General features: G+C 43.2%; 1 protein-coding gene across 4 annotated transcripts in view; it reads right to left on the reverse strand.

Moving 5' to 3' along the window:
* The window catches only part of LOC140478772 (interleukin-1 receptor accessory protein-like), a 47,740-nt gene extending 38,111 nt beyond the window's left edge, over positions 1-9,629 (reverse strand). For 2 of the 4 annotated variants that reach the window (XM_072572129.1, XM_072572130.1), the window contains exon 1: positions 8,795-9,626. Coding sequence is in view for 1 of the 4 variants with exons in the window: in XM_072572128.1 (XP_072428229.1) it covers positions 6,667-6,797 (131 nt within the window). In the remaining 3 variants the exon portion in view is untranslated. Of the gene's footprint in view, positions 1-6,666; positions 6,906-8,794 lie in introns of those variants that run through there. The other 2 variants (XM_072572131.1, XM_072572128.1) reach the window with 2 other exon arrangements.
* Positions 9,630-10,242: the final 613 nt, after the last annotated feature.

A 10,242-nucleotide genomic window follows, 5' to 3' on the forward strand; every position in this document is an offset into this window, starting at 1 on the left:
TCTCTGCCTGAGATAGAGTCATAGAAACGTACAGCATGGAAACAGACCCTTCGGTCCAACCTGTCCATGCCGACCAGATATCCCAACCCAAGCTAGTCCCACCTGCCAGCATCCGGCCCATATCCCTCCAAACCCTTCCTATTCATATACCCATCCAAATGCCTTTTAAATGTTGCAATTGTACCAGCCTCCACCACTTCCTCTGGCAGCTCATTCCACACACTTACCACCCTCTGCATATCTTTCCACTCTCACCCGAAACCTATGCCCTCTACTTCTAGACTCGCCCACCCCAGAGAAAAGACTTTGCCTATTTACCCTATCCATGCCCCTCAATTTTGTAAACCTCTATAAGGTCACCCCTCAGCCTCTGACGTTCCTGGGAAAACAGCCCCAGCCTGTTCAGCCTGTCCCTATAGCTCAAATCCTCCAACTCTGTCCACATCCTTGTAAATCTTTTCTGAACCCTTTCAAGTTTAGACAATAGACAATAGACAATAGACAATAGACAATAGACAATAGACAATAGACAATAGACAATAGACAATAGACAATAGACAATAGACAATAGACAATAGACAATAGACGCAGGAGTAGGCCATTCTGCCCTTCGAGCCTGCACCGCCATTCAATATGATCATGGCTGATCATTCCTAATCAGTATCCTGTTCCAGCCTTATCTCCATACCCCTTGACTCCACTATCTTTAAGAGCTCTATCCAATTCTTTCTTAAATGAAGTTTCACAACATGTTTCTGATAAGAAGGAGACCAGAATTGCATGCAATATTCCAACGTGGCCTAACCAATGTCCTGTACAGCCGCAACATGACCTCCCAACTCCTATACTCAATTCTCTGGCCAATAAAGGAAAGCATGCCAAACGCCTTCTTCACTATCCTATCTACTTGCAACTCCACTTTCAAGGAGCTACGAACCTGCACTCCAAGGTCTCTTTGTTCAGCAACACTCCCTAGGACCTTACCATTAAGTGTATAAGTTCTGCTAAGATTTGCTTTACCAAAATGCAGCACCTCACAGTTATCAGAATTAAACTCCATCTGCCACTTGTCAAAATCAAGACATGACTGATATTTCCAGTCAGCTTTGAGAACACACTATCCTGAATTTTGTTGCAATTCAAGGTTTCTAATTTTTACATCTTCATTGCTCAGACCTTTGAATATAGGAGTTGGGACATTATATTGAAGTTGTCCAGGATGTAGGTGAGGTCTCTTCTGGAGTATTGTGTGCAATTCTGGTTGCCCTGTTGTTGGAAGAATATCATTAAGCTGGACACAGTTTGGAAAATATTTACCAGGATATTTTTAGGAATGGAGGGCTTGAGCTATAGAGAAAGGCTGGATAGGCCAGGATATTTTTCAGGCAAAAGTGAAGACTGCAGATGCTGGAGATTAGAGTCAAGATTAGAGTGGTGCTGGAAAAGCACAGCAGGTCAGGCAGCATCCAAGGAGTAGGGGGGAAAAAAAAAGGAAAATCGACGTTACAGGCAAAAGCCCTTCATCAGAAATCTCCTGATGAAGGGCTTTTGCCCAAAACATCTATTTTCCTGCTCCTCGGATGTTGTCTGACCTGCTGGGCTTTTCCAGCACCATTCTAATCTTGACTAGAACTTTTTTCACTAGAGCATAGGAAGTTGAGGGATGACCTTATAGAGATTTATAAAATCATGAGGGGCATAGATAAGGTGAATAGCAAAGGCCTCGTCTCTAAGGTGAGGGGTTTCAGGACGAGGAGTATATATTTTTAAGGTGAGGGGAGAAAAATTAAAAAAGACGTGAGAGACGACTTTTCTTTACAGAGAGTGGTTGTGTGCCAAATGAACTTCCAGAGAAAGTAGTCGATGTGGGTACAGTTACAACACTTAAAAGACATTGGGAATAAGTACATAAATAAGAAATGTTTGGAGGGCTAAGGCCAAGCACAAACAAGTGGGACTAGTTTAGTTTGGGATTATGGTCTACGTGGACTATTCAGAGCAAGGGGCCTTTTTCCATGCTGTATGACTGTGACAATGATCTAAGCTAATTTTATGTACACTGTAACAATTTTAAACAAGACATATTTGTTCCTTTGATTAATGCCTTTCACACTAAACCAAATCTGAAAGGGATGCAACATTGGAACAAGGATACGCATCAACAACTAATAGCTCAGGAACAAGCAGAGCCTTCTCCCCACTCAGCTGAATCAGTTTAATTTTCAATCTTTTCAGCTCAAACCGATGAAGCTCAATGCTGAGGGCTGCATACTCTCCAGTTTCTGAACAAAGTGTGAAAATGAAGCACTTCCAGGTTAGTCACTCTGGAAACAGTTTAAGAGAAAAGCCAACAGGCACCAGCATGTAATCCTTCTCAGTGAGAGCCAGGAAAACTGATTAAGCAATTATCAATTTCGTAGCTCACAAACAGTGGAGCTATTTCAAAACAAGGAGTCAAACAGAGGCTGCCTGTAGCAATACTTTCGCAAGTTTGGGATAACCATCAGCAATTTACAACCAGTTAAGGGCTTGGCAATATGTAATAACTGTTGTAAGACAGAAAATGTGGCAGCCAATTTGTAGATTGTGAACTCGCTTGGAAAGCAATAAGATATGATCATAGAATCATAGAGACCTACAGCATAGAAAAAGGCCCTGCGGTTCATTGCATCTGCACTGGCCAAAAACAACTATTCTAATCCCACTTTCCAGCTCTTGGCCCATAGCCTTGTATGCCTTGGCAGGAAGGAGAGATGACTTCTGAGAATGGTTCACAAACAAAGCCATATGGGTAGAACCTAAAAACCAAAAGAGAGCAATCACATTGCTGGAAGTGTCCTATAGACTCTCTAACAGTCTGAAAGAAACAGAAGAAAAGATATGCAGGCAAATTTCAGGGAAGTGTCAAAGTAATAAGGTCGTGATAGTCAGGGATTTCAACTCCTCCAACTGGGTTGGTCATAGTGTGAAAGATCTAGAGGGAGCGGAATTCTTTTTAAAAAAGTACCCAGAAAAGCCTTTTAAACCAGTACATAGAAGGTCTTGCAAGAGGGGGGTGGTCCTGGAGTTAAGTTTAGATAACAAAGCTGAACAAATGGTTGAAATATCAACGTGGGGGCATTTTGCAGGCAGCAATCATAACTCTGTTAGATTCAAGGATTGTTATGAAAAAGGGCAAGGATGGGCCTGATATCAAAGTTCTCAACTGGGGGAATAGGCTGATGTTAATAAGGTCAGGTATGATTTGGCCAGAATGGACCGGAAGCAGATATTTTCAGGTAAATCTGTCTCGGAGCAGTGGGATATATACAAGAAGAGCATGGATAGAATGTAGAACAAACGTTTTCCAATAAAGAAAAAGGCTGGGCCATCCAATCCTGTGAACACTAGATATTGACGGACATAGGGCTTTGGGTGAAAAGGAGAGGGAAGCTTATGACAGATAATGAAGATTCAAAACACCAAAATGCCTACAGGCGTGTAGAATGTGGAAGAGGGAGTTTAAAAAGGAGATTAGGAGAGCTAAAAAAAGGGGACATGAAAGAAAAGTAGCAGGTAAAATGAAGGAAAATCCCAAATTGTTTTAAAGATACATTAAGAGCAAAAGGATAACAAGGGAAAGAGAAGAGCCAATTTAGGACCACAGCGGTGAGTCAGAGGATGTAGTTAGTGTTCTAACTGAATACTTTCAGTGCTCCCGAGTGAGAGGAATGATGTTGGGGTAAAAATCAGGAAGAAAGCCGATGATACAATTTTTAAAATTGGCATAGACAGAGAGGAGATGGGGTGGTCTGGCAGGCTTAAAAGATGTTAAATCTCCAGGACAAATGAAATGTATCCCAGGTTGTTGGGTTAGGCAAGGGAGGAAATAGCAGGGATGCTTGCAAAAATGTTCAATTCCTCCCTCCCCAGAGGTGAGGTGCCTGAGGGTTGGAAGACAGCTAATGTCGAACCTTAATTCAGAAGGGAGCAAGGGATAAATCGGCGAACCTACAGGCCAGTCAGTTAAAATCTCACTGGTGGGGAAAGTGTTGGAAGCAATTCTGAGGAACAGAATGAAACTCTATTTAGAGGAGCTGGAATCGATCAAGAACAAATCAGCATTGGTTTTGTTAAGGGAGGTCACGTCTGTCGAACTTGATTGAATTTTTTAAAGGGGTGACCAGGTGTGTCGATGAGGGCAATGGACTTCAGCAAGGCTTTTGATAAGGTTTCACTTGGGAGACTGATAGTGAAGGTAAAAGCCCTGGGATTCCAAGGACATTTGGCAAATTGGATCCTCAATTGACTGAGTGACAGGAAGGAGACGTTGATTGTTGTGGGATGTTTTTCCCAATTGGAAATCTGTGTCCACTGGGTTCCCACAGAAGTTGGATTTGGGGATCATGCTGTTCGTGGTTTATATAAAAAGGTTTAGACTTGAATGTAAGAGGGTTGGATCAGCCAGTTCACAGATGATACAAAAATTGGTGGGGCAGTAAATAGTGAGGAGGATAGCCTTAGATTACAGGAGGATACGGCGAGTTGGTCAGATGGGCTGATTAGTGGCAAATGAAACTCATCCTGAAAAGATGTGAGGTGATGCACTTGGGACAGGAGAAACAAGGCAATGGAATACTTGAGGAACAGTAGGACCCTGGACACATCTTGGATCACCTTGCTGACCTGTGGTGTCCTATTCTCTCCCTAGTTACCCTTTTGTCCTTAATGAATTTGTAAAAACCCTTTGGATTCTCCTGAACACTATTTGCCAAAGCTATCTCATGTCCCCTTTTTGCCCTCCTGATTTCCCTCTTAAGTATACTCCTACTTCCTTTATACTCTTTGAAGGATTCACGTGATCTATCCTGTCTATACCTGACATATGATTTCTTCTTTTTCTTAACCAAACAATTTCTCTAGTCATCCAGCACAGCATTCCCACCACTTGCCAGGCTTCCTTTCATCCGAACAGGAATATACTGTCTCTGGACTCTCGTTATCTCATTTCTGAAGGTTTCCTATTTTCCAGTCGTCCCTTTACCTGTGAACATCTGCCCTCTGTCAGCTTTTGAAAGTTTTTGCCTAAAACCATCATAATTAGCCTTCCTCCAATTTAGAACTTCAACTTTCAGATCTTATCTATCATTTTCCATCACTTTTAAAACTAATAGAATTATGGCTGCTGGCCCCAAAGTGCTCCCCCACTGACACCTGAGTCACCTGGCCTGCCTTATTTCCCAAGAGTAGGTGCAAAACTTGACCTCCAGTAGGTATATCCACATATTGACTCAAAATTCTCTTGTACACACTTAAAATTCCTCTCCATCTAAACCCTTAATACTATGGCAGTCCCAGTCTATGTTTGTAAATTTAAAATCCCCTACCATAATCACCCTATTATTCTTACAGATAACAGATCTCCTTACAAATTTGTTTCTCTCAATTTCCTGCTGACTATTAGGGGGTCTATAAATACAATCCCAATATGGATTGACATGCTAGTGGGTTCAATAAAATCTTCAGTTAGCCCCGAGTTGTACAGGCAGTGAATTATCCCTAGCGCTGCTGACACAGGAGCTGTGACAAGTCCTCAATCAGCAACGGTGCACCAACATTTCCTAGAGTCACTGAAGAGTGCATTGCAAGAAATCCTGAGGAAACCTTCATTGACAATTTAAGATATTAATTTTTTTTATTCATGAGAAACTCACTTAAAATTAATTTATCGAGTTGGCCTGGAAAAGCTGTGGCTATCCCCATTGGAGCAGAAAGGATTGGGAGATGCTTTGCAAGAGAGCTGTATTACCCTGAAGGATTTTGAAAAAGTAAATAAGGAGAAACTGACTGCCACTGGTATGAGTGTCACAAGGGACAGATTTAAGATCCCAACACCCAAAGTCTCTCAACCAACTCAAGATATCCGGCCTCAAACTCTCACCCAATCCCAACTTGTAGGACCTCTTTCACCAACATCATTCAGGATTTCTTCCTCTCCAGTCTCAGTCAATCGTTGTGCCCTCTCCCACTCACAGACCACTCTCCAGACATCTCCTCTTCCAGCCCAGTCCCAGTCCCAATCCACACAAGACCTGTTCTCTCAGTTCCAGAAGCACTTTAGGAAAAAGTTAAAAAGATAGAATTAAGTCATTTACAACTTTTTAAAAAGAATGTGTTCATGGGATGTGGTTGTCATTGACTGGCCAATGTTTATTGCATTCTAAGCAATTGCACACGCTCAGTCATTTCAGAGGACATTAGGAGTCAGCCACATTGCCGTGGGTCTGGAGTCACATGTAGGTAAGGACAGCAGATTTCCTGATCTGAAGGTCCTTAGTGAACCAGATGGGTTTTTACAACTTTCAACAGTGGTTGTGTAATTGCCATTAGACTAGCTTCCAATTCCAGAATGTTTGTTATTACTGATCGGCAATGGTGGGATTCAAACCAGTGATCCCAAAACATTAGCCTGGTCCCTGGGGATTACTAATCCACTGTCATTACCACAATGCCACCATCTACTTTCTTCATCAGAAGTCCTTACACAAAACAGCTTAACATGCTTCACAGAAAGGTGACCAATCAAAATTTAATACAGAATGAAAGGAGCTAACAAAATGTTTAGATGAAGTAGATTTAAGTGGTTCTTAAAAAGGAGAGAGGTAGAGAATTGGAGAGGTTTAAAACCTTAAGATGTAGAAACAGAAGTAGGTGATTTGATCCATTGACCACATTCGTGACTCTAATCTCCAGCATCTGCAGTCCTCACTTTCGCCCCTTTGATCCATTGAGACTGTTCCATCATTCATTGAGATCATTGTTGACCTGATAATCCTCAACTTCACTTTCCTGTCTTATCCTCACAGCCCTTGATTCCCTTACTGATTAAAATCCTGCCTCAAGTGCACTTGAATTTACTTAACAATCTGGCCTCCTCAACTGCCTGTGGTTAAAAAAAACATTGGCTTGACAGGACACCGAAAGAAATCCTCTTCATCATTGCTGTCTTAACTAGGAGAGGAGATTGTGCTCTCTGGTCTTATGCAAAACTTGTTTGCACATCTACCTTGTCAACTCCCCCCCCCGCCAACCGCCAAGAATCTTGTATGTTTCAACAAGTCTCCTCTCATCAACTAAACTCTAATGAATGCAGACCCAACCTACTCAACTCCTCATAAGACAGTCTTTCCATACTCAGAATCTCACACACACACACACATTCCAGATCAGGAGTCTAAAACCATTCAGAGTATTCCAGTGGTGTCTGACCAGTGACTTGCATATTTTAATAAGAGCTCCCTATTTTTATAATCCATTCTCTTTGAGATAGGGTGGGATATTTCCTAGCTTTGGGCCTTGGGAACTGAGGAGAAGACAGGAGATTACCAAAGAGGATGTGCCTAAACCCAGACTGGGAGGAGTGCAGAGATCTCAATGGGATATCTTATGGAGTAGATAGAGGTGACCCAGGGAGGGAGGAGTAAAGCCAGGGAGAGATTTGAAATCGTGGAGGATTGTGAAAAAAAACACCAAAAATGGTATTGCCATGGCAGTAGCCACAGTAAGCACAAGGGTGATGGGTGATTGGGATTTGGTGTGAGTTAGGATGTAGATAGTTTTAAATGAACTGATAACTTATGGATTGGGAGGAAAAAGAACATTTGAATACTGGCTCATTTAAGCAGCATTCTGATTCCCCCCCCCCCCCCCCACAATTCACCCATGGGATGTGGGCATACCTAGCTCTGCCTTAAAGACACCCAATGACATGGACTCCACAGCCTTCCGCAGCATTCCACATACAGTTCCTCCTGGTTTAATTGTTCAGGAGACAAAATGTCAACTTCCAGCCAGCAGCATGAAGTTGAGAAACAATTTGGTGGAAGGTGGAGAGAGGCTTGTGATTCCTGATGATGCATTTAAAATAGGTTGTTACATGAATATGCCATGCATAGAGCAGCAGCTGCAAGGTAGATTAGTGGGGTATTCAGAGGGAGAGATCAGTCTCTACGTGAGCAGAACAGGCACAAAGGAGGAAGTCAAGTGGGTCTTGAAGGCTGCTTGCAGGTAATAAAAGGAGATTGGAGGAAGAAGAGTGATGGGGTGAAAGTACCAGGGGGAGGTGCAGGATTGTGGGTCAGGGTGGGGAAGAACATAATGGTGATAGGGGTGTTTTAGGTCAACTCAGACATGTACAGCACAGAAACAGACCCCTTCAGTGTGTGTATATAACATGGACAAGTTGGACTGAAGGGGTCTGTTTCCATGCTCTATATAAAAAAAGGGACATATATGCCCTTTAAAATGTTCTAATTGTACCAGCCTCCACCACATCCTCTGGCAGCTCATTCCATACATACTCTGCATGAAAAAGTTGCCCCTTAGTTCTCTTTTATATCTTTCCCCTCTCACCCTAAACCTATGCCCTCTAGTTCTGAACTCCCCCCACCCTCGAAAAAGACTTTATCTATTTACCCTATCCATGCCCCTCATACTTTTGCAAACCTCCACGAGGTCACCCCTCAGCCTCCGACACTCCAGAGAAAATAACCCCCGCCTATTCAACCTCTCCCTAAAGCTCAAATCCTCCAACCCTGGCAACATCCTTGTAAATCATTTCCAAATTCTTTTGAGTTTCACAACATCCTTCCTATGGGAGGGAGACTAGAATTGCACACAATATTCCAAAAGTGGCCACACCAATGTCCTATACAGCCATAACATGACCTTCCTCAGGATTGACTGACAGTTGATTCAGGATGGTACTGGAGAGATTGTGATTTGAGCAGTGTCACTGACAAGAGTAGTCACATACCTGATTAGATTCCCTACAGTGTGGAAACAGACCCTTCAGCCCAATAAGTCCACACCGACCCGACTAGTCTCAGTTTGATGTTGCATCCCAGGTTCTGCACCAGAACACTCCCTTTCCAACCCGACTCCGCCCTCAGTCCATGGCTTTCTCCAGCCCAGGCTCCTGCTCTCCCAGTCCCGGACTGAGAAGTGAAGCAGGGGCAATCTCCTCTTCCCACCTACCTCCCCAACATTTATCTCCCTTTTTTACATCCAAGGTTCGTCTATCTGTTTGCCTGTTTCAAACTCTCCCTCGCCCCACCCTTTATTTGCCCGTTGTTTTTATGTCTATCTCTCCCCCACTAACTTACTTTGTCGCTGTGTCTATCTCCACCTCTCTTTAACTGTTACTGTCCCTCTCTCTACTTCTCCCAGTCTGTCGCTGTTTCTCTCTCAACGCCCCTCTGTGTCTGTCTTTCTCCCTGTCTGTCTCTTTCACTCTTACTGACTCTCTCTCTCTCTCTCGTACTGTCTCTCTCAATGACTCTCTCCCTTTCCTCTGCTTTGCCTTGGAAGTCGCTTGTCTCTCTCATACATTGACGCTGCCTCCTCCTTTCCTCTGCCTCTTCCTGTATCTCGCACGCTGTCTCTTCTGTCACGTTCACCCTCTGTGTGTGACTCACTCTCCCTCAGGATCTGTCTACCTCAGTCCCACGCTCTTTCTAAATGCCCCATACTCAGGAAATTGACCAACGTCCCCCCCCGCCGCGCTTCTGTGAAACTGACCTGGTTTACCCCGGGCCACTAAAAATGGACTGACTATGTGGGAGGATTACAGGAACCTAGTTACATTTCGAAAGCCTAGAATCCCGGTAGTTCCCTCTCGGAGGCAGTCTCAGATCTGCTGGGACCACGCCTATTTAAAGGAGCCATGTCTTCCGGAGAGAACAATTTGACCCATATTTTTTTTGCCGGACTCGCTGTTTAAAAATAGGCAACAAACCTGAGATTCATTTGACAGTATAATCGTCTGTTTCCTCAATGTCTATCTCTCACGTTCCTTCTCCTGTCAGTGTCTCAATTTGTTTATGTCTCTCGCCCTCACTTAAAAAACAAATAAACAATTTTTCTAATTACTTCTTTGTTAATTCACACCCCGGAACAAGTGAGATTTGAACTCTTGCTTTATAAGCCGGTAGAAGGTAGAGGCGCTACCACTGCGCCACATGAGGGGAAGGAATAACGTTCCTCTGCTGAGTTAAAATCACATCACACCAGGTTATAGTCTAACAGGTTTATTTGGAAGTACAAGCTTTCAAAGCGCTGCTCCTTCATCAGGTAGCTAGTGGAGTGGGATCATAGGACACAGAATTTATAGCACAAGATCATAGTGCTGTAATTGATGCAATATATTGATCAAACCTAGATTGCTGTTAAGCCTTACATCTTTTAGAATGAGTTGCTGGTTTA

Source organism: Chiloscyllium punctatum, chromosome 6 (genome assembly GCF_047496795.1).
Source record: "Chiloscyllium punctatum isolate Juve2018m chromosome 6, sChiPun1.3, whole genome shotgun sequence".
Lineage (NCBI taxonomy): Eukaryota > Metazoa > Chordata > Chondrichthyes > Orectolobiformes > Hemiscylliidae > Chiloscyllium > Chiloscyllium punctatum.